Consider the following 26,463-nt stretch of genomic DNA (forward strand, 5'->3'; position numbering starts at 1 on the left):
GGATGGGATAACTGGAGAATGTCTGTGTTGGCATCTACCACAATGTGAGGTTTCCTCCCATATAGAGCACAGTGGCGGCGCTCCCATAGTCCTCTCACTATAGGAGATATATGTATATTTATTATACAATTCACACTTGTGTCTGTACAGTAATATCTACTATGGAGGCGTCATTGCTGTTAGGAGAACCAGGGACAGACATTCCCTCAGCGTCTCATCTGCCTGAATCACCTTTATTATCCACATTGACCGTTGTCTTGGTGTCGGCCGCTAGACTGCTCCGGGATTTCCTCTGCTGCAGCATCCATTCCTCTGGGGTCACCATTAAGGGGGAAGAAAGTGACATTCATATAGAGGCGGCGAATACATGTACTGTCCTCTAATGAAAGGTAACGGGGCTATAGGGCGGTGGTCTCCCATCTGTGCCCTAAAGTGGTCTCCCATCTGTGCCCTAAAGTGGTCTCCCACCTGTACCCTAAAGTGGTCTCCCACCTGTGCTCTAAAGTGGTCTCCCACCTGTGCTCTAAAGTGGTCTCCCCCCTGTGCCACATCGCTCCGCCCCTAGCGCCACCTAGCCCGGCCCCATCCATGACCCCGCCCCCTCAGCGACCATTGGTGTGGGACAATCAGGGGTGTGTGGCCTAGAGCTTTAGGCTGGCCCTTCCAATGGCTGCTAAGTGCCGCTAGGGGCGGAGCGATGTGGCACATAGGCCGCGAGGCCCCGCCCACGTATACCAATCCACAGGTGATAAAAACGACTTTTTACCAGAACAAGCACCATGAGATGTGATATAAAATAAGTAATGAAAGCTGCAACATTTACCCTTTACACCTGTGGAGAGCAGTCAGACTGTAAATAGAGGGCGACAGGGTCACATTAAAGGGGTCTCCAGCCTACAGGAACATGTTGGAAGGTCTCACAACACAACAACAGAAGAACTGCAGGTCGGGAGCTTTGCTAAAAGGAAAACTGCGCGATCATAAAAAACTAAAAAGGTTTGACGTCTGTCTGACTGGTTTCTATAGTATGACGGGAGCGGCTCGGAGGCCGAGGTCCTGTGATGTGTAAAACTCATTTAGATTCCAGAACTTTCTAAGAATCGGACATACAGGATAAAAAGAAAAGGTAATATTGAGAGCTCGGCCAACATGGACGTTTGGTCGAATGTTTCCAGAGACGCTAAGACGTCTATTCACACGCCGGTCACCTACAAATCACGTTGGCTGTTTGCCTGGTTTCACTAACTGGGACCCAAATTGTCCAATAATATAAGACAAATGATTGAGCGTGGCGTTCTAGAGAAGAAGCCGATACCTGGAGTCTCTGTTCCGGTCACAGAGTCAGCCGTCACCTTCAAGAAGATCTGTAGGGTTCAATAAAGAAAATTCAGTCAGAGTATTCTCTGGTGGAGATTTCCAGGCTTAGAATAACAAACAGCGCCTCTCCTGTCCTCAGGTTGGGTGCGGTACTGCAGCTAAGTTACATTGAAGTGAATGGAGCTGAAATGTAATACCACACACAACCTGAGGCCAGGAGAGGCGCTGTGTATTTACCAATCCTGAATCACTCCTATAAACTCCCTTATACTTGGAGCAGTTCTGGGTTTATATCTTTACAATGATCCTGTTTCTGGGATGCAGATGGCGGCTCTAATGCTCACTCCACCATTGGTTTGCACTGGATCTTATGTAGGTATACATCGGCAGTAAAAGCTGGGATAACCTGACACACACCAAGGCCACCCCATGGCACTTCCTATGATTAGAGGTCCCCCAGGAGCTGTCATGTGTACTGGTTATAATGGGCAGACTGGTTTACCTCCTCCAGTGGGGTATCTGAGATTCCGAAGCTGCTGAGCCCCAGGTCCCCCATGGTCTCCTCCAGCTCTCGGAACAGGCTGGCGTAGGCGCGGTACTTGAAGTCTTTACCAGGCAGCAGATAGATCAGCTCCTGCCCGATGCTTTCTATCAGCTTGGCCTCAGGGACATGATGATGGATGAGCTCAGTCAGGGCGGCCACGTTACCTGCAGGATCATACAGACATCAGATCATCAGCCAGCACCAATCCTACCGGGAGAGGACAACATGGCCATTCAGGACTAATGGCTGTACGTCTCCTTCTAGGTATTGGGAGCCGATGTGCAATCACTATCAATACAGCAAGTGGCAGGTGGAAGTGGGAGAGCAAGGGTTAAAGGGGTATCCCACTCAAACATAACTTCTGATATACGGTTCCAAGCCAGACAAAGCGTCGTGGTAGGCGTGAAAAAATAAGGAGGGGGAGACAGAGAGAAAAGCTCACACACACAGATTTGTGTCTTCAGCAAAAAGCAGCAGCTCAGAACTGGGGGAAGGAGACTGAATAGATAATAACAAGTATGGAAGGAATTGTTAGTCTCACCATGGGCAGCAAAATATCAAAAGTTATGTGAGTGGAGTACCCCTTTAACATCTTACCATCTAGCTCTTGCTCCAGGGGATCTTCTTTGGCTTTCGGAGCACAGCTCGGACAAGGGCAGGAGCAGTCAGAGCGGCAGGACGCCTGAGAAGGTAAGAATATATAATGTATTATTGTACCAGGCAGAAGACAACGCCATGTTATATAAGACGGTGAATCTGTGAGCTTACAGAATCTTTCTTCACTGGTTCCTTCACGTTCCTCATCCTCCTGACCAGGGTAAGGTAGAAGCCCGTGCCAAAGCAGTTCTTCAGGAATAAGGGGGATCCGCTGCAGTACAGCTTTCCCTGAGAAATGATGGCGATTCTATCCCCGAGGAGATCGGCTTCATCCATGTGGTGGGTGGACAGGATAATGGTCCTGCCTGGGGAGTAAGTGTTACCTTCATCTATCTGATATGTATAGTCCGCACCGTGTAAGAATATGTCATTTATCAAATATGTATAGTCCGCACAGTGTAAGAATACGTCATTCGATATGTATAGTCTGCACCATGTAAGAATACGTCATCTATCAGATATGTATAGTCCGCACCATGTAAGAATACGTAATCTATCATATATATATATATATATATATATATATATATATATATATATATATATAGTCCGCACCATGTAACAATATGTCATCTATCTGATATGTATAGTCCGCACCATGTAACAATATGTCAACTATCAGATATACATAGTCCGCACCATGTAACAATACGTCATCTATCAGATATATATATAGTCCGCACCATGTAACAATACGTCATCTATCATATATATATATATATATATATATATATAGTCCGCACCATGTAACAATACGTCATCTATCAGATATATATATAGTCCGCACCATGTAACAATACGTCATCTATCATATATATATATATATATATATATATATAGTCCGCACCATGTAACAATACGTCATCTATCAGATATATATATAGTCCGCACCATGTAACAATACGTCATCTATTAGATATATATATAGTCCGCACCATGTAACAATACGTCATCTATCAGATATATATATAGTCCGCACCATGTAACAATAAGTCATCTATCAGATATGTATAGTCCGCACCATGTAACAATACGTCATCTTCACCTCTATAGTCTGAGGCTTTCCCCCACATTGGACACTCGCACCCTGTAACATCCCCTACCTGATCGATACTTTAACAGCAGATCCCAAATGGATCGTCTAGAATAGGGGTCTACACCGGAGGTGGGTTCATCCAAAACCACAACTCTAGATTCACCCACAAAAGCCATGGCGACAGAGAGTTTCCTCTGCATTCCACCTGTAATTAAAGGAAAACATTACTGGACAGCGAGACGCAAAGAAGCCCCCTGCAGACTCCCCCCGCCCCCCCCCCCCCCCCCCGCAGACCCCCCCCATCCCACAGACTGCACTATGATGGATGGAGGTCACATGACTGAGCAATTACACAGTATATATCGGTGCCACACACCAGGCCGGGCTGCTCTTCTGATTCTGCCATCCTTTTAAATAGTAGGCAGGGTGGGCTAAATTTAAAGGGGAACTGTCAGCAGACTAGATAAATCTAACCTAGGATGTCTCTTATAGTGTGTCCCTTATAGGATGTCTCTTATAGGATGTCTCTTATAGTGTGTCTCTTATAGTGTGTGTCTTATAATATGTCTCTTATAGTGTGTCTCTTATAGTGTGTCTCTTATAGGGTGTCTCTTATAGTATGTCTCTTATAGTGTGTCTCTTATAGTGTGTCCCTTATAGTGTGTCTCTTATAGGATGTCTCTTATAGGATGTCTCTTATAGGATGTCTCTTATAGCGTGTCCTTTATAGCATGTCTCTTATAGTATGTCTCTTATAGTATGTCTCTTATAGCATGTCTCTTATAGCATGTCTCTTATAGGATGTCTCTTATAGGATGTCTCTTATAGTGTGTCTCTTATAGTGTGTCTCTTATAGTGTGTGTCTTATAGTATGTCTCTTATAGTGTGTCTCTTATAGGGTGTCTCTTATAGTGTGTCTCTTATAGTATGTCTCTTATAGTACGTCTCTTATAGTGTGTCTCTTATAGTGTGTCTCTTATAGTGTGTCTCTTATAGGGTGTCTCTTATAGGGTGTCTCTTATAGGGTGTCTCTTATAGGGTGTCTCTTATAGGGTGTCTCTTATAGTGTGTCCCTTATAGTGTGTCTCTTATAGTGTGTCTCTTATAGTGTGTCTCTTATAGTGTGTCTCTTATAGTGTCTCTTATAGTGTGTCTCTTATAGTGTGTCCCTTATAGTATGTCTCTTATAGCGTGTCTCTTATAGCGTGTCCCTTATAGCGTGTCCCTTATAGTGTGTCTCTTATAGTGTGTCTCTTATAGTGTGTCTCTTATAGTATGTCTCTTATAGTGTGTCTCTTATAGCGTGTCCCTTATAGTGTGTCTCTTATAGTATGTCTCTTATAGCGTGTGTCTTATAGCGTGTGTCTTATAGCGTGTCTCTTATAGTGTGCGTCTTATAGTATGCCTCTTATAGTGTGTCTCTTATAGCGTGTCTCTTATAGCGTGTCTCTTATAGCGTGTCTCTTATAGCGTGTCTCTTATAGCGTGTCTCTTATAGCGTGTCTCTTATAGCGTGTCTCTTATAGCGTGACTCTTATAGCGTGTCTCTTATAGCATGTCTCTTATAGTGTGTCTCTTATAGTGTGTCTCTTATAGTGTGTCTCTTATAGTATATCTCTTATAGTGTGTCTCTTATAGTGTGTCTCTTATAGTGTGTCTCTTATAGTGTGTCCCTTATAGTATGTCTCTTATAGCGTGTCTCTTATAGCGTGTCCCTTATAGTGTGTCCCTTATAGTGTGTCTCTTATAGTGTGTCTCTTATAGTGTGTCTCTTATAGTATGTCTCTTATAGTGTGTCTCTTATAGTGTGTCTCTTATAGTGTGTCTCTTATAGTATGTCTCTTATAGCGTGTGTCTTATAGCGTGTCTCTTATAGTGTGTCTCTTATAGTGTGTCCCTTATAGTATGTCTCTTATAGCGTGTCTCTTATAGCGTGTCCCTTATAGTGTGTCCCTTATAGTGTGTCTCTTATAGTGTGTCTCTTATAGTGTGTCTCTTATAGTATGTCTCTTATAGTGTGTCTCTTATAGCGTGTCCCTTATAGTGTGTCTCTTATAGTGTGTCTCTTATAGCGTGTGTCTTATAGCGTGTGTCTTATAGCGTGTCTCTTATAGTGTGCGTCTTATAGTATGTCTCTTATAGTATGTCTCTTATAGTGTGACTCTTATAGTGCGTCTCTTATAGGGTGTCTCTTATAGTATGTCTCTTATAGTGTGACTCTTATAGGGTGTCTCTTATAGGATGTCTCTTATAGTGTGTGTCTTATAGTATGTCTCTTATAGTGTGTCTCTTATAGTGTGTCTCTTATAGTGTGTGTCTTATAGTGTGTCCCTTATAGTGTGTGTCTTATAGTGTGTCTCTTATAGCATGTCTCTTATAGCATGTCTCTTATAGTATGTCTCTTATAGTGTGACTCTTATAGGGTGTCTCTTATAGTATGTCTCTTATAGTGTGACTCTTATAGGGTGTCTCTTATAGTGTGTGTCTTATAGTATGTCTCTTATAGTGTGTCTCTTATAGTGTGTCTCTTATAGTGTGTCTTATAGTATGTCTCTTATAGTGTGTCTTATAGTATGTCTCTTATAGTGTGTCTCTTATAGTGTGTCTCTTATAGTGTGTCTCTTATAGTGTGTGTCTTATAGTGTGTGTCTTATAGTGTGTCTCTTATAGCGCGTCTCTTATAGCGCGTCTCTTATAGCGTGTCTCTTATAGTGTGTCTCTTATAGTGTGTCTCTTATAGTGTGTCTCTTATAGTGTGTCTCTTATAGTGTGTCTCTTATAGCGTGTCTCTTATAGCGTGTCTCTTATAGCGTGTCTCTTATAGGATGTCTCTTATAGTGTGTCTCTTATAGCGTGTCTCTTATAGTGTGTCTCTTATAGTGTGTCTCTTATAGTGTGTCTCTTATAGTGTGTCTCTTATAGGATGTCTCTTATAGGATGTCTCTTATAGGGTGTCTCTTATAGTGTGTCTCTTATAGCGTGTCTCTTATAGCGTGTCTCTTATAGCGTGTCTCTTATAGTGTGTCTCTTATAGTGTGTCTCTTATAGCGTGTCTCTTATAGTGTGTCTCTTATAGCGTGTCCCTTATAGTGTGTCTCTTATAGGATGTCTCTTATAGTGTGTCTCTTATAGTATGTCTCTTATAGCGTGTCTCTTATAGGATGTCTCCATTCATTATCATTAGAAGGGGGCTGGCCGGGCTCCTAACAGTCTCACTGGACCACGGTACACACAACTAACTGCACCGGAACGGCGCTGAGGAGGAAGGTAAGAGACATCCTATAAGAGACATCCTATAAGAGACACACTATAAGAGAAATACTATAGGAGACATAGTATAAGGGACACACTATAAGAGACATACTATAAGAGACACACTATAAGAGACATCCTATAAGAGACACACTATAAGAGACATATTATAAGAGACACACTATAAGAGACACACTATAAGAGACACACTATAAGAGACACACTATAAGAGACACACTATAAGAGACATACTATAAGAGACATACTATAAGAGACACACTATATAAGACACACTATAAGAGACACACTATAAGAGACACACTATAAGAGACACACTATAAGAGACACACTATAAGAGACACACTATAAGAGACACGCTATAAGAGACACGCTATAAGAGACGCGCTATAAGAGACGCGCTATAAGAGACACACTATAAGAGACACCCTATAAGAGACATCCTATAAGAGACATCCTATAAGAGACACACTATAAGAGACACACTATAAGAGACACACTATAAGAGACACACTATAAGAGACACGCTATAAGAGACACACTATAAGAGACATCCTATAAGAGACACGCTATAAGAGACACGCTATAAGAGACACGCTATAAGAGACACACTATAAGAGACACACTATAAGAGACACACTATAAGAGACACGCTATAAGAGACACGCTATAAGAGACGCGCTATAAGAGACATACTATAAGACACACACTATAAGAGACACACTATAAGAGACACACTATAAGAGACACACTATAAGAGACATACTATAAGAGACACACTATAAGAGACACACTATAAGAGACACGCTATAAGAGACACATACTATAAGAGACACACTATATAAGACACACTATAAGAGACATACTATAAGACACACTATAAGAGACACACTATAAGAGACACACTATAAGAGACACACTATAAGAGACACACTATAAGAGACACACTATAAGAGACACACTATAAGAGACACGCTATAAGAGACGCGCTATAAGAGACACACTATAAGAGACACCCTATAAGAGACATCCTATAAGAGACATCCTATAAGAGACACACTATAAGAGACACACTATAAGAGACACACTATAAGAGACACACTATAAGAGACACGCTATAAGAGACACACTATAAGAGACATCCTATAAGAGACACGCTATAAGAGACACGCTATAAGAGACACGCTATAAGAGACACCCTATAAGAGACACACTATAAGAGACACACTATAAGAGACACACTATAAGAGACACCCTATAAGAGACACACTATAAGAGACACACTATAAGAGACATACTATAAGACACACTATAAGAGACACACTATAAGAGACACGCTATAAGAGACACACTATAAGAGACACACTATAAGACACACTATAAGAGACATCCTATAAGAGACACCCTATAAGAGACATCCTATAAGAGACATCCTATAAGAGACATACTATAAGAGACATACTATAAGAGACACACTATAAGGGACACACTATAAGACACACTATAAGAGACATCCTATAAGAGACATACTATAAGAGACACACTATAAGAGACACACTATAAGAGACATCCTATAAGAGACACACTATAAGAGACACACTATAAGAGACACACTATAAGAGACACACTATAAGAGACACACTATAAGGGACACACTATAAGAGACGTACTATAAGAGACACACTATAAGAGACACACTATAAGAGACGTACTATAAGAGACGTACTATAAGAGACACACTATAAGAGACATACTATAAGAGACGTCCTATAAGAGACACGCTATAAGAGACACACTATAAGAGAGATACCTTCCTCCTCCCCTAACCTGCTGATAGTTCCCCTTAAAAAAAGCCATACTTGCCTGCCTGATCCTACCCCTGCTCTCATGTGCCGTTCCCCGCTGCCCGCCAAGCTTGGGCTGTGATTGGCTGAGCTGTGATTGGCTGAGCTGGCACCAACTTGTGAGCAGAGGAGATCAGGCAGTGGCGGGCAGCGGGGCCCGGGTGAGTATTGCTTTTTTTTACTTTCTCAGCCTATTTTGGCCACTAGAATTGCTGGAGAACCCCTTTAACATCAGTGATAAACAATGGAGTCCAAATGTCGGGACCCTCACTGATCATGAAAGGGGGGGTGGGCAGAGCAGAGGTGAAACATGACGTCTTCCAGATATTTGCTGTAAGGAATACGGACCTGACAGGTTCTGAGCCTCCTCGTTCCTCTTGTGAGGGATCCCGACGTCCTCCAGCATCACCTCCAGTTCCTTCTCCGCTTGGTTCCTTGATTTACCTTTGAGTTGAGCGTAAAACAGGATGTGTTCTTCCACGGTTAGGCTGCGGAGGGAAGAGACGTGCAGCTGACATCCATCATCGCCTAATGTTTTCTTTACCATAAGGCCTCGTTCCCACATGACGAAGAACGCCAACAGTCAAAACCGTACCCCAGTGTGTGCCCCAATGGCCGTGCAATCTTGGTAACATTATGTGACCATTGGTGGACAGATGGGGGGCGATATCGGGGGCATGCATTCACTGTCAAGTAGGAACATAATTCTATAATTGTGAGCTCATTCAGAAAGTCTGGGAGAGCCGGATGAAACATAAAATGGTAAAAATCACAGCAGTTTGTAGGGAGGATGGGTCCCACCAGAATGGTTAACTAAAAATCACCACGAGCGGCAGTAAAACCTCTAAACCTCAGGGCACAAATGAGGGATTAAACAGTCCTTGTCCTGTCGGCCAGCTTCCCCCAGTGTGATCACCTATGTGAGTCCTAATGTATTTATTTATCACTTCATTTACTAAAAAATCTTTAACCCAGAAAAAAACCCTCTAAAAACTAAGTGTCTCCCTTCTGTGCAATCTGCTGTTCACTGCCTGTTGTTAGGAGAATTCTGGTAACAGATAAGTCAGGAAAGAACATAGGAAGTGAGGCTATGTACTATACGCAGAGGAGAGACGGACAGCCTGAGAAGGGTGGAGCCAGTCTGCCTGCTGCAGATCATCCACACTGTTCCTCAAAGGCAAATCAAGGCTTCCCTCTGGTCTCAGATCACCTATAATGTTCTGGGTGTATCTATTGCTGTGTGTCCCCATTGCTGCTGTGGCATCCCCCCCCCCTCACTTCTTTAGTGTAACCCCTTTCTTGTTCATAAAGCACCATGAAAACCAAGTGCTTCATTAACCTCTACATGGCCATGCAGTGTCCCAGAACCCCATTGTCCACTGCTGCTGTATGTGTATATATGTCAGGTGGCTTTAGGGGTCATCTGAGGATGAAGGGTGTATTACTGCATTTGGCCTGTAGATGTCACTGTATAAGTAGTATGTAATGGGTTGTGTGTGACTTACTGCCGATATTTTCCTGTCACCTGCTTGAGATGGGGTCTATCAGGTCATCCCTAGGTCGACCAATCACTGTAGAGGTCGCTCAACAAAGTATCTAAATTAGAGTCATTTATAAATTGCCTGGCCTATCAGGGTCCGACTCGCTAACTTCTCACCTAACTGTCCAATCCCAAGTCACGGTATCTCAAGTCTCCTCCACCAATGGGTGATCAGCCCTGTAGTATAAGACAGGAGGGTGGCGTAGAACTTGGGTTATCTCTGCCTAGTGTTCCTTATTCCTGTGAGTGGTGTCCAGTCGTTTTCGGAGGGTGTGCTACACAGGGACGTGCCGCCCAGAGCCTGGTCCAGAGCTGCTGTACTTCTCTCATGCTGAAGTTACAGATTCAAGAGGTCCTGATCTCACCGACTGTGGCCTGCTGAAGCTGCCTGTGGTGGTATTGCCGTTTATGAGAGAACAAGTCGGCAAACATTCCTAGACAGTGGTTGGAGAAGTGCTTCTCGCCGACGTGCCCTGTTGCATTTTGCTGGATCTGTCAGCTAATGTTGAAAGGTCATCTTCTCCCAGGGCTTCGTCTGCGGCCTGTACTACTGGATGTGCTGGTGTACTCATCACAGCTTAAAGGATTTCTCCTCACTGTACAGGTTTTCTTTTCAAAGTCTTCTAGTTGTGGCAACTATGCCAAGATTTTTAGGACCATGTGCTGAGCATATTATACAGGTCCCCCATAGGTAGTCCACCTTGTCACTAGTTAAGTCTAACTAATGTCACCCACCTAAAAGACTTTCCAAGGTCACCAGCCGAAAACTACCTCTAAACCCCCAGTCTAGCTGCTATTGCAGTATTTCTAGTATTCAAAACATTGACAGAGCAATTCTCAAGCTAAAACGCACCTTGTGAACAAAGCCTTTATATTCTCCTGTACTGTGCCTTTAAGAGACTATTCTACTGTACTGTGCCTTTAAGAGCCTATAGCAGTAAATGTCTCTGTTCTGTAGCTATCCCTGACTCTGTGCTTCAGTTACCTACTATCACACCGCACACTACTAGTAACACTATAACAGGAGCGTGTTGGTACCTCGGCAGAGCTAACCCGGTGACAGGTGCCGCAGCACGGTCCTCCTGCACATAACCCCTTGTACCCCCAGGTCCTCCTGCACATAACCCCTTGTACCCCCAGGTCCTCCTGCACATAACCCCTTGTACCCCCAGGTCCTCCTGCACATAACCCCTTGTACCCCAGGTCCTCCTGCACATAACCCCTTGTACCCCCAGGTCCTCCTGCACATAACCCCTTGTACCCCCAGGTCCTCCTGCACATAACCCCTTGTACCCCCAGGTCCTCCTGCACATAACCCCTTGTACCCCCAGGTCCTCCTGCACATAACCCCTTGTACCCCCAGGTCCTCCTGCACATAACCCCTTGTACCCCCAGGTCCTCCTGCACATAACCCCTTGTACCCCCAGGTCCTCCTGCACATAACCCCTTGTACCCCCAGGTCCTCCTGCACATAACACCTTGTACCCCCAGGTCCTCCTGCACATAACCCCTTGTACCCCCAGGTCCTCCTGCACATAACCCCTTGTACCCCCAGGTCCTCCTGCACATAACCCCTTGTACCCCCAGTTCCTCCTGCACATAACCCCTTGTACCCCCAGGTCCTCCTGCACATAACCCCTTGTACCCCCAGGTCCTCCTGCACATAACCCCTTGTACCCCAGGTCCTCCTGCACATAACCCCTTGTACCCCCAGGTCCTCCTGCACATAACCCCTTGTACCCCCAGGTCCTCCTGCACATAACCCCTTGTACCCCCAGGTCCTCCTGCACATAACCCCTTGTACCCCCAGGTCCTCCTGCACATAACCCCTTGTACCCCCAGGTCCTCCTGCACATAACCCCTTGTACCCCCAGGTCCTTCTGCACATAACCCCTTGTACCCCCAGGTCCTCCTGCACATAACCCCTTGTACCCCCAGGTCCTCCTGCACATAACCCCTTGTACCCCCAGGTCCTCCTGCACATAACCCCTTGTACCCCCAGGTCCTCCTGCACATAACCCCTTGTACCCCCAGGTCCTCCTGCACATAACCCCTTGTACCCCTAGGTCCTCCTGCACATAACCCCTTGTACCCCCAGGTCCTCCTGCACATAACCCCTTGTACCCCCAGGTCCTCCTGCACATAACCCCTTGTACCCCCAGGTCCTCCTGCACATAACCCCTTGTACCCCCAGGTCCTCCTGCACATAACCCCTTGTACCCCCAGGTTACCGCAGCCACACAACCACAACAATGTAACTACCTAAAAAGTGCAAAAAAAGTTTTTTCCCTCCATCATACAAGAGAAAGGGGGTTTTCCTTACTGCACATGTGGTGTGAACGCGGTCTTAGAGCGAGGCGCACCAGGATGCAGGGTCACTATAGGACAGCGCTGCCTCTTGTTATTGCACGGTTATAGCCTTAAAGGTGCAGTGACTCTTTTAGTGTTTTCTTTGTATAGACGAGCTCTGCTGGGCCCTGTCCACACTTGATTGTTTGCTTCCTCCCCAGCAGCGCTCCTCATCCATGCAGGATCCCATCGCAGGGACGTGGCCGGCCGTCTATCAGCTCCGGGCTCAGGACTCTATAACATCACTACTCCTCACATTCTATTATTCCTGGCCGCGGCCGGCGCCTCCCGCTCCCGTCTCCGATTAGTTTCTCAGGACGTTATTTGCAGTTTTTACACTTCTAGAGAAAACCACAATGAGCAAAGCGAGCGGGAAAGGTCGAGTGTTGTGTCTGAACAGCGGCCAGAGACACTTATACAGAGCCGCCGCCAGCTTTAACATCATCTACAGTATGGTGTCCTCTATGATCTATACACGGTATGCTCTGCCCTGTAGGTGTCCTCTATGATCTATACACGGTATGTTCTGCCCTGTAGGTATCCCCTATGATCTATACACGGCATGCCCTGCCTTCTAGGTCTCCTCTATGATCTATACACGGTATGCCCTGCCCTGTAGGTCTCCTCTATGATCTATACACGGCATGCCCTGCCCTGTAGGTCTCCTCTATGATCTATACACGGTATGCTCTGACCTGTAGGTCTCCTCTATGATCTATACACGGTATGCTCTGCCCTGTAGGTCTCCTCTATGATCTATACACGGTATGCTCTGCCCTGTAGGTCTCCTCTATGATCTATACACGGTATGCTCTGCCCTGTAGGTCTCCTCTATGATATATACACGGTATGCCCTGCCCTGTAGGTCTCCTCTATGATCTATACACGGCATGCCCTGCCCTGTAGGTCTCCTCTATGATCTATACACGGTATGCTCTGACCTGTAGGTATCTCCTATGATCTATACACGGTATGCTCTGCCCTGTAGGTGTCATCTATGATCTATACACGGTATGCTCTGCCCTGTAGGTGTCCTCTATGATCTATACACGGTATGCTCTGCCCTGTAGGTCTCCTCTATGATCTATACACGGTATGCTCTGCCCTGTAGGTGTCCTTTTCGATCTATACACGGTATGCTCTGCCCTGTAGGTGTCTTCCATGATCTATACACGGTATGCTCTGACCTGTAGGTCTCCTCTATGATCTATACACGGTATGCTCTGACCTGTAGGTCTCCTCTATGATCTATACAAGGCATGCCCTGCCCTGTAGGTATCCCCTATGATCTATACACGGTATGCTCTGCCCTGTAGGTGTCTTCCATGATCTATACACGGTATGCTCTGCCCTGTAGGTCTCCTCTATGATCTATACACGGTATGCTCTGCCCTGTAGGTGTCTTCCATGATCTATACACGGTATGCTCTGACTTGTAGGTCTCATACTCCTCCACCCAGAATGAAGGTCAGAACTTTACAGGGAATATTTTTGTAAAAATAACAAAGTAAAAATGCTGAGAGAAATCTATGAAATTTCTTTTCCCATAATATAAAAACATTGCTGAGGTTTAGCTGGAATGAGATCCGACCTAATGATATACTGCAACGTCTGCAGCCCGGAGTATGGAGAGTGCAGAGGAGGAAGCGCTGCCTGTCATGTACCCCTATCCTGGGACAGGAGGAAGAGCTGCCATGTACCCCTATCCTGGGACAGGAGGAAGAGCTGCCATGTACCCCTATCCTGGGACAGGAGGAAGAGCTGCCATGTACCCCTATCCTGGAACAGGAGGAAGAGCTGCCATGTACCCCTATCCTGGGACAGGAGGAAGAGCCGCTGCCATGTATCCCTATCCAGGGACAGGAGGAAGAGCTGCCATGTACCCCTATCCTGGGACTGGAGGAAGAGCTGCCATGTACCCCTATCCAGGGACAGGAGGAAGAGCCGCTGCCATGTAAACCCATCCTGGGACAGGAGGAAGAGCTGCCATGTACCCCTATCCTGGGACAGGAGGAAGAGCCGCTGCCATGTACCTCTATCCTGGGACAGAAGGAAGAGCTGCCTGCCATGTACCCCCATCCTGGGACAGGAGGAAGAGCCGCTGCCATGTACCCCTATCCTGGGACAGAAGGAAGAGCCGCTGCCATGTACCCCTATCCTGGGACAGGAGGAAGAGCCGCTGCCATGTATCCCTATCCTGGGACAGGAGGAAGAGCTGCCATGTACCCCTATCCTGGGACAGGAGGAAGAGCTGCCATGTACCCCTATCCTGGGACAGGAGGAAGAGCTGCTCCCCAACCTTGTCAGGACAGTAGGGCGCTGTGACCCTTGTGCTCTTTCTCCTCTTTGCGGTTGTATATTTGGGAGGTGTAATGGATGATTCTTATTCCTTTATGTCTAATTTAGACTTTTTTTTTACCACTTACCGATGAAAGAGAATATTGTACTGGGGACACATGCCGAGACTCTGCCTGATGGAGTCCATATGAGTCTGGATATCTCGGCCACGGACCCACACCGTACCGAAAGTGGGGGGGAATAATCCCGTTATTATAGATCTAAGAGGAAGAAACGGAAATCAGCAATAAGCAAATGATATATAATGCAGAGGTGCAAATATATATATATATATATATATAACAGAGCGGTCGCTGAGTGATTTACAGGCTGTCAGCTATATCACCCCAAACTCATCAGCCAAGCATCTATGTGGACAGAAGGACCCTGTCCCCCTCCAGACTCCTCTGTCTCCCTCCAGGCTCCTCTGTCCCCTCCTCCAGACTCCTCTGTCCCCTCCTCCAGACTCCTCTGTCTCCCTCCAGTCTCCTCTGTCCCCCTCCAGACTCCTCTGTCCCCTCCTCCAGTCTCCTTTGTCCTCCTCCTCCAGTCTCCTCTGTCCCCCTCCAGTCTCCTCTGTCTCCCTCCAGACTCCTCTGTCTCCCTCCAGTCTCCTCTGTCCCCCTCCAGTCTCCTCTGTCCCCCTCCAGTCTCCTCTGTCCCCCTCCAGGCTCCTCTGTCTCCCTCCAGTCTTCTTTGTCCCCCCTCCAGTCTCCTCTGTCCTCCTCCCCCAGGCTCCTCTGTCCCCCTCCAGGCTCCTCTGTCCCCCTCCAGGCTCCTCTGTCTCCCTCCAGGCTCCTCTGTCCCCCTCCAGTCTCCTCTGTCCCCCTCCAGGCTCCTCTGTCTCCCTCCAGGCTCCTCTGTCCCCCTCCAGGCTCCTCTGTCCCCCTCCAGGCTCCTCTGTCTCCCTCCAGTCTCCTCTGTCCTCCTCCAGACTCCTCTGTCCCCCCTCCAGGTTCCTCTGTCCCCCTCCAGTCTCCTCTGTCCTCCTCCAGTCTCCTTTGTCCCCCCTCCAGTCTCCTCTGTCCCCCTCCAGACTCCTCTGTCCTCCCCCAGACTCCTCTGTCCCCCTCCAGACTCCTCTGTCCCCCTCCAGACTCCTCTGTCCCCCTCCAGACTCCTCTGTCCCCTCTGTCCTCCCTCCAGTCTCCTCTGTCCCCTTCCAGTCTCCTCTGTCCCCCTCGACTCCTCTGTCCCCCTCCAGACCCCTCTGCCTAGAGTCTTCTTTTATTCTCCAGACTCTTTGTTCCTTTTCTGACTCCTCTATCCCCAGTATTAGTGATAAATCACGCTGATGCTAGCGGGTGGCACAGTATGGATGGTGAGAGCCCCTTACAGGACTGTAGTTTTCCCCGCTCCATTGTGCCCCAGGAAAGCAGTGATCTGCCCTTCATAAAAGGTGAGGTTCATCCTGTCCACGGCCGGCTTATAGGTATTGGGATAGACTTTAGTCAGATCCTGGATGCAAACTCCGGGGACCATTCCGGGGGGTTCAGGCTCAAAGAACGGATTGGCTGCAAAGGAATTAATAAAATATGCAATGTATATATGTATTCTCATATACAAACAAAGGTCTGAGCGCCCCCCACCCCTAAGCACCGCCTGCCATTGAGCCCCTCCACTTCTGATCACCTCCCGTCCCTGAGCACCCCCCCGCCACTAAGTGCCCCCCGTCCCTGAGCACTCCCACCACTGAGCACCTCCTACACCTCAGCACTCCCTACCTCTGAGCGCCCCCCACCCCTGAGCACCTCCCACCCCTGAGCACCTCCCACCCCTGAGCACTCCCCGCCACTGAGCACTCCCCACCACTGAGCACTCCTCACCCATGAGTAACTCCCACCCCTAAGCACCCTCCCACCCCTGATCAACTCTCACACCTGAGCACTGCCTACCCCTGAGCACTCTCTGCCACTGAGCGATTCCCACACCTGAACACCTTCCACACCTGAGCACTCCCCGCCACCGAGCACTCCCACAGCTGAGCACCTCCCACACCTGAGCACCTCCCACACCTGAGCACCTCCCACACCTGAGTACTCCCCGCCACCGAGCACTCTAAACCCCTGAGCACTCCCACACCTGAGCACTCCCACACCTGAGCACCTCCCACAGCTGAGCATCTCCCACACCTGAGTACTCCCCGCCACCGAGCACTCTAAACCCCTGAGCACCCCCACACCTGAGCACCCCCACACCTGAGCACTCCCACACTTGAGCACCTTCCACACCTGAGCACTCCCACACTTGAGCACCTTCCACACCAACATTTCTTTAAATATAACCAAAATCAATAAAATGTATTAGTATAATATTGGGGCGGCAGTGGGGGAGGAGCTGCTACTACACTGCGATCCCTCTCTTTACCATCCGTCAGCTGATCCTTGTCCTTCCTCTCCTTCTCTTGTTGATCCTTCAGTTGTTTCTCTTCCTTCTCCTTTTCTTTCTTTATTATATGTTTGCATCTGTCTTTGTCGGTGAGTTTGTTATCGGGCACCGGAGCGGCTTCTTTCTTCACCTCCGCGGGGGGCGGCTTCTCTGTCAATCATGGAGACATATCCAGTATTAGGTACATGTGGTGTCAGCGATCAGCAAGAGAAGGTCCCTGATCCTGCTGATCCAGAACAAGAAGCAGACAAGAGCCGCACAAGCGATGGCAGAAAACCTCAGGCCAGGCTTCTCCCACCGCCTCTGCAGTACTACAACTCCTATCATGCCCTGATACCCTGGTCTTAGTCTACATTCTACCTAACCCACCACGCACCTCTCTAGCCGCCCTTACCGTCCTGGTTTTCATCCACATGTTCATGGACTGAGAGCTCCGTCTGCACAGAATCCGCTGGGGTTGTAAAGCATTGAAAAAAATGTAAAACTGCATAAGTGATGACTGGTTTGTAGGCAGTAATGCAGTCACAGTGGTCATGCGGCTCATCTACGAGACATTGATAAGCAAAGGCCTTCTCCAAAGAGTGCCCCCTACTGGATGGTCGTTCAGAGGAGACTGGTCCCTGGGCCTAAAGGTGTATGGAGGTTTATATGCAGAATATCTCTCCTCCAGAAGGAAGGGAGCTCCATGCAGATGTCTACTCTTCCTTATGGAGGAGATTCCAGCTTGGCCTATAATCCCCAGTCATGCTTCAAGGCTCTTTAAAGGGGCCGAAAGTCATGGCTGCACATCCGCATGTTATACAACAACAAAGCATCATGTCAGCGCCATAGTGCCAATGGTCTTACAGTAGAGAATATAGAGAGTTCATTAGTATCACTGCTCTTACAGTAGAGAATATAGAGGGCTCCATAGTGTCAATGCTCTTACAGTAGAGAATATAGAGAGCTCCATAGTGCCAATGCTCTTACAGTAGAGAATATAGAGGGCTCCATAGTGTCACTGCTTTTACAGTAGAGAATATAGAGAGCTCCATAGTGTCACTGCTTTTACAGTAGAGAATATAGAGGTCCATAGTCTCACTGCTCTTACAGTAGAAAATATAGAGGGCTCCATAGTCTCACTGCTCTTACAGTACAGAATATAGAGAGCTCCATAGTGCCAATGCTCTTACAGTAGAGAATATAGAGAGTTCCTTAGTATCACTGCTCTTACAGTAAAGAATATAGAGAGCTCCATAGTCTCACTGCTCTTACAGTAAAGAATATAGAGAGCTCCATAGTGACAATGCTCTTACAGTAGAGAATATTGAGGTTCATACTCTCACTGCTCTTACAGTAGAGATTATAGAGAGCTCCATAGTGTCACTGCTCTTACAGTAGAGAATATAGAGGGCTCCATAGTGTCACTGCTTTTACAGTAGAGAATATAGAGGTCCATAGTCTCACTGCTCTTACAGTAGAAAATATAGAGGGCTCAATAGTCTCACTGCTCTTACAGTAGAGAATATAGAGAGCTCCATAGTGCCAATGTTCTTACAGTAGAGAATATAGAGGGCTCCATAGTGCCAATGCTCTTACAGTAGAGAATATAGAGAGCTCCATAGTGCCAATGCTCTTACAGTAGAGAATATAGAGGGCTCCATAGTGTCACTGCTTTTACAGTAGAGAATATAGAGAGCTCCATAGTGTCACTGCTTTTACAGTAGAGAATATAGAGTTCCATAGTCTCACTGCTCTTACAGTAGAAAATATAGAGGGCTCCATAGTCTCACTGCTCTTACAGTACAGAATATAGAGAGCTCCATAGTGCCAATGCTCTTACAGTAGAGAATATAGAGGGCTCCATAGTGCCACTGCTCTTACAGTAGAGAATATAGAGAGCTCTATAGTGCCAATGCTCTTACAGTAGAGAATATAGAGGGCTCCATAGTGTCACTGCTTTTACAGTAGAGAATATAGAGGTCCATAGTCTCACTGCTCTTACAGTAGGGAATATAGAGGGCTCCATAGTGTCACTGCTTTTACAGTAGAGAATATAGAGGTCCATAGTCTCACTGCTCTTACAATAAAGAAGCACCCTGCAAGCGGGCCCAGTCTCCTGGTTACTCTACTCCCCTGCCCTCCTGATTTTACTCTTCTTTCCCCCATTTTGTGCCGCTGCGACCCCCACAGCACATAAGTGACCGCACATCTCCGTGCTTCATGCAATAAATAAGAGGTGAATATTCACCCCCACAGATACAAAGATAGGAAAGTGAGTGACAGGTCGTGCTACAAATTCTGAATTCTGAGGGTCTAGTGGTATGGGGTGGGGGTGCCTAATGGTCGGGGGGGAGGGGGGTAGAATGGAATGGGGTGGGGGTGCCTAATGGTCGGGGGGGGGGGGGGGGGGGTGGTGGTAGAATGGAATGGGGTGGGGGTGCCTAATGGTCGGGAGGGGGGGGGTAGAATGGAATTGGGGTGCCTAATGGTCGGGAGGGGGGGGGGGGCTGGGTCAGAGCAAACAGCTGGGAGGTATTTACGGGATTAGGAGTCCATAGAACAGAGGCCATTGTGCTGCAGCTCTGTAGCGGCGTCCGCAGATCCGGCTGCTGATCTCTATAGATATTCCCAATTACAGAGCCGCTTATCTGCGTTCCGGCTCCAGAATTAGCCGGGTGTCATTGTACTTCATCTTTCTCATCAGCATCAAAGTCGCCCGGTGACTCAGCTCCCAGTAATTCCATCATAATAATTACAGGCCAATTACCAGTTCAAAGCCCCTCCATAATATTCCCATTGACTGTACTGGGAGTAATCCCGTTACCGGGTCACAATGAGCGGACTTTGTCTGACCAGCGCAGGACGCCGCTTACCATCAACTTCCAGGGGATTCTCAAAATTGCACCAGAATGTTGGCAAAAGCGCAAAATACCACGGCCGGGGTATCCCGTACTCTCCTGGAAGACACAAAGCATGAGAAGCCGTGAGACAGATGGCGGGTGTAACCACATATATATATATATACGGCAGGTGTCCACATACATTTATATACGGCGGGTGTCCACCCACATTATATACATGGCGGGTGTCCACATATATATATATATACGGCGGGTGTCCACATACATATATACATGGCGGGTGTCCACATACATTTATATACGGCGGGTGTCCACATACATTTATATACGGCGGGTGTCCACATACATTTATATACGGCGGGTGTCCACAAACATTTATATACGGCGGGTGTCCACATACATATATACATGGCGGGTGTCCACATTATATACATGGCGGGTGTCCACATACATATATACATGGCGGGTGTCCACATACATTTATATACGGCGGGTGTCCACATACATTTATATACGGCGGGTGTCCACATAACATTTATATACGGCGGGTGTCCACATACATATATACATGGCGGGTGTCCACATTATATACATGGCGGGTGTCCACATACATATATACATGGCGGGTGTCCACATACATTTATATACGGCGGGTGTCCACATACATTTATATACGGCGGGTGTCCACATACATATATACATGGCGGGTGTCCACATACATATATATACGGCGGGTGTCCACATACATATATACATGGCGGGTGTCCACATACATATATACATGGCGGGTGTCCACATACATATATACATGGCGGGTGTCCACATACATATATACACGGCGGGTGTCCACATACATATATATACGGCGGGTGTCCACATACATATATACATGGCAGGTATACACATGCACACACATATATATATATATATATATATATATACATGGCGGGTGTCCACATTATATACAAGGCGGGTGTCAACATACATATATACACGGTGGGTGTCAATATATATATATATATATATATATATATATATATACATATATATATATACACGGCCGGTGTCAACATACATATATACATGGCAGGTATACACATACACACACATATATATATATATATATATATATATACATGGCGGGTGTCCACATTATATACAAGGCGGGTGTCAACATACATATATACACTGCGGAAATACAGGAAAATGAGGTCCTATAAGATCCATGGAACCAACCTCTTATAGACCATCATACATCATACAGGAGCACCTCAGCTGTGTGTTCAGGTGTATTAAAGGGGCACTGAAGAAAAACAAAAAATTCTATCAAAACTGGTACAAGTGAGTGCCAAAGATTTGTAATTCACTTCTATTAGAAAGAAATCTCCAGTCATCCAGTACTTATCAGCTGCTGTATGTCCTGCAGGAAGTGGTGTATTCTCTCTGCTGCCACCTCTGTCCATGTCAGGAACTGTCCACAGCAGGAGAGGTTTTCTATTGGGATTTGTTGCTGCTCTGGACAGTTCCTGACATGGACAGAGGTGGCAGCAGAGAGCACTGTGTCAGACTGGAGAGAATAAAACACTTCCTGCAGGACATACAGCAGCTGATAAGTGCTTGAAGACTTGTAATTTTTTTTAATAGAACTGAACTTACAAATCTCTGGCACTTTCTGGTACCACTTAATTTTATAGAATTTTTCTTGCTGTTGTTGTTGGAGTGCCCCTTTAAATAGTGAGAGAGGAATGATCTCTGTCCCCTACAGACCCCACTGTCCCACAGAATGCGAGGGGTCCATCTAGCGTTTCTCCCTCCCCTATGAGAGCCCTTTAGTATCACAGCTCGGTGACATCTTGGATTCCGATGGTTTTCTTTGTAGTTATTTGTTTTTCTTGTTGAGATTCCTGATTATCCAGCGAAGATGGAAATAAATGTCGGACTATTAACAATCGATTGCCCGGTCACTGACTACCCGATAAGTAGTATACAGCACAGACGATTATACATAGTACACTGCTCAAAAATATAAAGGGAACAACAGAATTTAACACTTCTGTGACATCAGACTGTCCACTCAGGAAGCAGCACTGACTGACACTCACTGTCACCTGCAGCACTGACTGACACTGTCATCTGCAGCACTGACTGACACTCAATGTCACCTGCAGCACTGACTGACACTCAATGTCACCTGCAGCACCGACTGACACTCAATGTCACCTGCAGCACCGACTGACACTCACTGTCACCTGCAGCACCGACTGACACTCACAGTCACCTGCAGCACTGACTGACACTGTCACCTGCAGCACTGACTGACACTGTCACCTGCAGCACTGACTGACACTGTCACCTGCAGCACTGACTGACACTCATTGTCACTTGCAGGAGGAGCTACCAGGAGACAGGACTGTACACCAGGACACGTGGCGGGGGCCGTATTGTCCAGACGCTGGAGGCTACCAGGAGACAGGGAGGTCGGAAGGGTCAGGGGGTGCAGTATACACTGAGAGGTCGAGGGAGTCAGGGGGTGTGGTATATGCGGAGAGGTCGGGAGGGTCAGGGGGTGCAGTATATGCTGAGAGGTCGGGGGAGTCAGGGGGTGCAGTGTATGCTGAGAGGTCGGGAGGGTAAGGGGGTGCAGTATATGCTGAGAGGTCGGGAGGGTCAGGGGGTGCAGTATATGCTGAGAGGTCGGGAGGGTCAGGGGGTGCAGTATACCCTAAAAGGTCGGGAGGGTCAGTATACGCTGAGAGGGCGGGAGGGTCAGGGGGTGTAGTATATGCTGAGAGGTCGGGAGGGTTAAAGGGTGCAGTATATGCTGAGAGGTCGGGAGGGTCAGGGGGTGCAGTATATGCTGAGCGGTCGGGAGGGTTAGGGGGTGCAGTATACACTGAGAGGTCGGGAGGGTCAGGGGGTGCAGTATACGCTGAAAGGTCGGAAGGGTCAGGGGGTGCGGTATATGCTGAGAGGTCGGGAGGGTCAGGGGGTGCAGTATACGCTGAGAGGTCAGGAGGGTCAGGGGGTGCAGTATACGCTGAGAGGTCGGGAGGGTCAGGGGGTGCAGTATATGCTGAGAGGTGGGGAGGGTCAGGGGGTGCAGTATACGCTGAGAGGTCGGAAGGGTCAGTGGGTGCAGTATACGCTGAGAGGTCGGGAGGGTCAGGGGGTGCAGTATATGCTGAGAGATCGGGAGGGTCAGGGGGTGCAGTATATGCTGAGAGGTTGCGGGAGTCAGGGGGTGCAGTATACGCTGAGAGGTCGGAAGGGTCAGGGGGTGCAGTATATGCTGAGAGGTCGGGAGGGTCAGGGGGTGCAGTATACCCTGAGAGGTCGGGAGGGTCAGGGGGTGTAGTATATGCTGAGAGGTCGGGAGGGTCAGGGGGTGCAGTATATGCTGAGCGGTCGGGAGGGTTAGGGGGTGCAGTATACACTGAGAGGTCGGGAGGGTCAGGGGGTGCGGTATACGCTGAAAGGTCGGAAGGGTCAGGGGGTGCGGTATATGCTGAGAGGTCGGGAGGGTCAGGGGGTGCAGTATACGCTGAGAGGTCAGGAGGGTCAGGGGGTGCAGTATATGCTGAGAGGTGGGGAGGGTCAGGGGGTGCAGTATATGCTGAGAGGTCGGAAGGGTCAGTGGGTGCAGTATACGCTGAGAGGTCGGGAGGGTCAGGGGGTGCAGTATATGCTGAGAGGTTGGGAGGGTTAGGGGGTGCAGTATATGCTGAGAGGTCGGGGGAGTCAGGGGGTGCAGTATATGCTGAGAGGTCGGGGGAGTCAGGGGCTGCAGTATATGCTGAGAGGTCGAAGGGTCAGGGGGTGTAGTAATAGCTGGGAGATTGGGAGGGTTAGGGGGTGCAGAATACGCTGAGAGGTCGGAAGGGTCAGGGGGTGCAGAATACGCTGAGAGGTCGGGGGAGTCAGGGGGTGCAGTATATGCTGAGAGGTCGGGAGGGTCAGGGGGTGCAGTATATGCTGAGAGGTCGGGAGGGTCAGGGGGTGCAGTATACGCTGAGAGGTCGGGAGGGTCAGGGGGTGCAGTATAAGCTGAGAGGTCGGAAGGGTCAGGGGGTGCAGTATACGCGAAGAGGTCGGGAGGGTTAGGGGGTGCAGTATACGCTGAGAGGTCGGGAGGGTCAGGGCGTGCAGTATATGCTGAGAGGTCAGGGGAGTCAGGGGGTGCAGTATACACTGAGAGGTGGGGAGGGTCAGGGGGTGCAGTATATGCTGAGAGGTCGGGAGGGTCAGGGGGTGCAGTATATGCTGAGAGGTTGGGAGGGTCAGGGGGTGCAGTATATGCTGAGAGGTCGGGAGGGTCAGGGGGTGCAGTATATGCTGAGAGGTCGGGAGAGTCAGGGGGTGCAGTATACGCTGAGAGGTCGGAAGGGTCAGGGGGTGCAGTATATGCTGAGAGGTCGGGAGGGTAAGGGGGTGCAGTATATGCTGAGAGGTCGGGAGGGTCAGGGGGTGCAGTATATGCTGAGAGGTCGGGAGGGTCAGGGGGTGCAGTATATGCTGAGAGGTCGGGAGAGTCAGGGGGTGCAGTATATGCTGAGAGGTCGGGAGAGTCAGGGGGTGCAGTATACGCTGAGAGGTCGGGAGGGTCAGGGGGTGCAGTATACGCTGAGAGGTCGGGAGGGTCAGGGGGTGCAGTATACACTGAGAGGTCGGGAGGGTCAGGGGGTGCAGTATATGCTGAGGGGTCGGGAGGGTTAGGGGGTGCAGTATACGCTGAGAGGTCGGGGGAGTCAGGGGGTGCCGTATACACTGAGAGGTCGGGAGGGTCAGGGGGTGCAGTATACGCTGAGAGGTCGGGAGGGTCAGGGGGTGCAGTATACGCTGAGAGGTCGGGAGGGTCAGGAGGTTTGGGCAGGGAACTGTAGGAATTGCACATGGAGAAATATGAAGAGTTATCGGGAATACTTAAAAAAATAAACATTGCTTGAAAAATTCTTCCCCTTCTGACGGGTGATAGATGTTACTGCCGCGTGATAGATGTTACTGCCGCGTGATAGTTGTGACTGCCGGGTGATAGATGTGACTGACGGGTGATAGATGTGACTGACGGGTGATAGTTGTGACTGCCGCGTGATAGATGTTACTGCCGCGTGATAGATGTGACTGCCGGGTGATAGATGTGACTGCCGCGTGATAGTTGTGACTGACTGGTGATAGATGTGACTGACGGGTGATAGATGTGACTGACGGGTGATAGATGTTACTGCCGGGTGATAGATGTGACTGCCGGGTGATAGATGTGACTGCCGGGTGATAGATGTTACTGCCGCGTGATAGATGTGACTGCCGGGTGATAGATGTGACTGCCGCGTGATAGTTGTGACTGACTGGTGATAGATGTGACTGACGGGTGATAGATGTGACTGACGGGTGATAGATGTGACTGACGGGTGATAGATGTGACTGACGGGTGATAGATGTGACTGACGGGTTATAGATGTGACTGCCGGGTGATAGATGTGACTGCCCGGTGATAGATGTTACTGCCGGGTGATAGATGTTACTGCCGGGTGATAGATGTGACTGCCGGGTGATAGATGTGACTGCCGGGTGATAGATGTTACTGCCGGGTGATAGATGTTACTGCCGGGTGATAGATGTGACTGCCGGGTGATAGATGTGACTGGCGGGTGATAGATGTGACTGGCGGGTGATAGATATGACTGACGGGTGATAGATGTGACTGACGGGTGATAGATGTGACTGCCGGATGATGGATGTTACTGCCGGGTGATGGATGTTACTGCCGGGTGATAGATGTGACTGACGGGTGATAGATGTGACTGACGGGTGATAGATGTTACTGCCGGGTGATAGATGTGACTGCCGGGTGATAGATGTGACTGACGGGTGATAGATGTTACTGCCGGGTGATAGATGTTACTGCCGGGTGATAGATGTGACTGCCGGATGATGGATGTTACTGCCGGGTGATGGATGTTACTGCCGGGTGATAGATGTTACTGCCGGGTGATAGATGTTACTGACGGGTGATAGATGTTACTGCCGGATGATAGATGTGACTGACGGGTGATAGATGTTACTGACGGGTGATAGATGTTACTGACGGGTGATAGATGTGACTGACGGGTGATAGATGTTACTGCCGGGTGATAGATGTGACTGCCGGGTGATAGATGTGTCTGCCGGGTGATAGATGTGACTGCCGGGTGATAGATGTGACTGCCGGGTGATAGATGTGACTGCCGCGTGATAGTTGTGACTGACGGGTGATAGATGTGACTGACGGGTGATAGATGTGACTGCCGGGTGATAGATGTGACTGACGGGTGATAGATGTGACTGCCGAGTGATAGATGTGA

The 26,463-nt window shown here is 48.2% G+C and overlaps 1 protein-coding gene across 1 annotated transcript in view; it reads right to left on the reverse strand.

Annotated features, from left to right (window-relative positions):
- The window catches only part of ABCA4 (ATP binding cassette subfamily A member 4), a 154,472-nt gene that overhangs the window by 35,432 nt on the left and 92,577 nt on the right, over positions 1 to 26,463 (reverse strand). The window contains exons 18-29 of the mRNA XM_069967712.1: positions 20,138 to 20,221; positions 17,677 to 17,733; positions 17,262 to 17,432; positions 16,231 to 16,408; positions 14,984 to 15,115; positions 9,017 to 9,156; positions 3,622 to 3,759; positions 2,630 to 2,823; positions 2,459 to 2,543; positions 1,820 to 2,025; positions 1,316 to 1,364; positions 232 to 312 (exon numbers count right to left, since the gene is read on the reverse strand). Coding sequence (XP_069823813.1) covers positions 232 to 312; positions 1,316 to 1,364; positions 1,820 to 2,025; positions 2,459 to 2,543; positions 2,630 to 2,823; positions 3,622 to 3,759; positions 9,017 to 9,156; positions 14,984 to 15,115; positions 16,231 to 16,408; positions 17,262 to 17,432; positions 17,677 to 17,733; positions 20,138 to 20,221 — 1,515 coding nt within the window. The remainder of the gene's footprint in view (positions 1 to 231; positions 313 to 1,315; positions 1,365 to 1,819; positions 2,026 to 2,458; positions 2,544 to 2,629; positions 2,824 to 3,621; positions 3,760 to 9,016; positions 9,157 to 14,983; positions 15,116 to 16,230; positions 16,409 to 17,261; positions 17,433 to 17,676; positions 17,734 to 20,137; positions 20,222 to 26,463) is intronic.

Source organism: Dendropsophus ebraccatus, chromosome 4 (genome assembly GCF_027789765.1).
Source record: "Dendropsophus ebraccatus isolate aDenEbr1 chromosome 4, aDenEbr1.pat, whole genome shotgun sequence".
Taxonomy (NCBI): domain Eukaryota; kingdom Metazoa; phylum Chordata; class Amphibia; order Anura; family Hylidae; genus Dendropsophus; species Dendropsophus ebraccatus.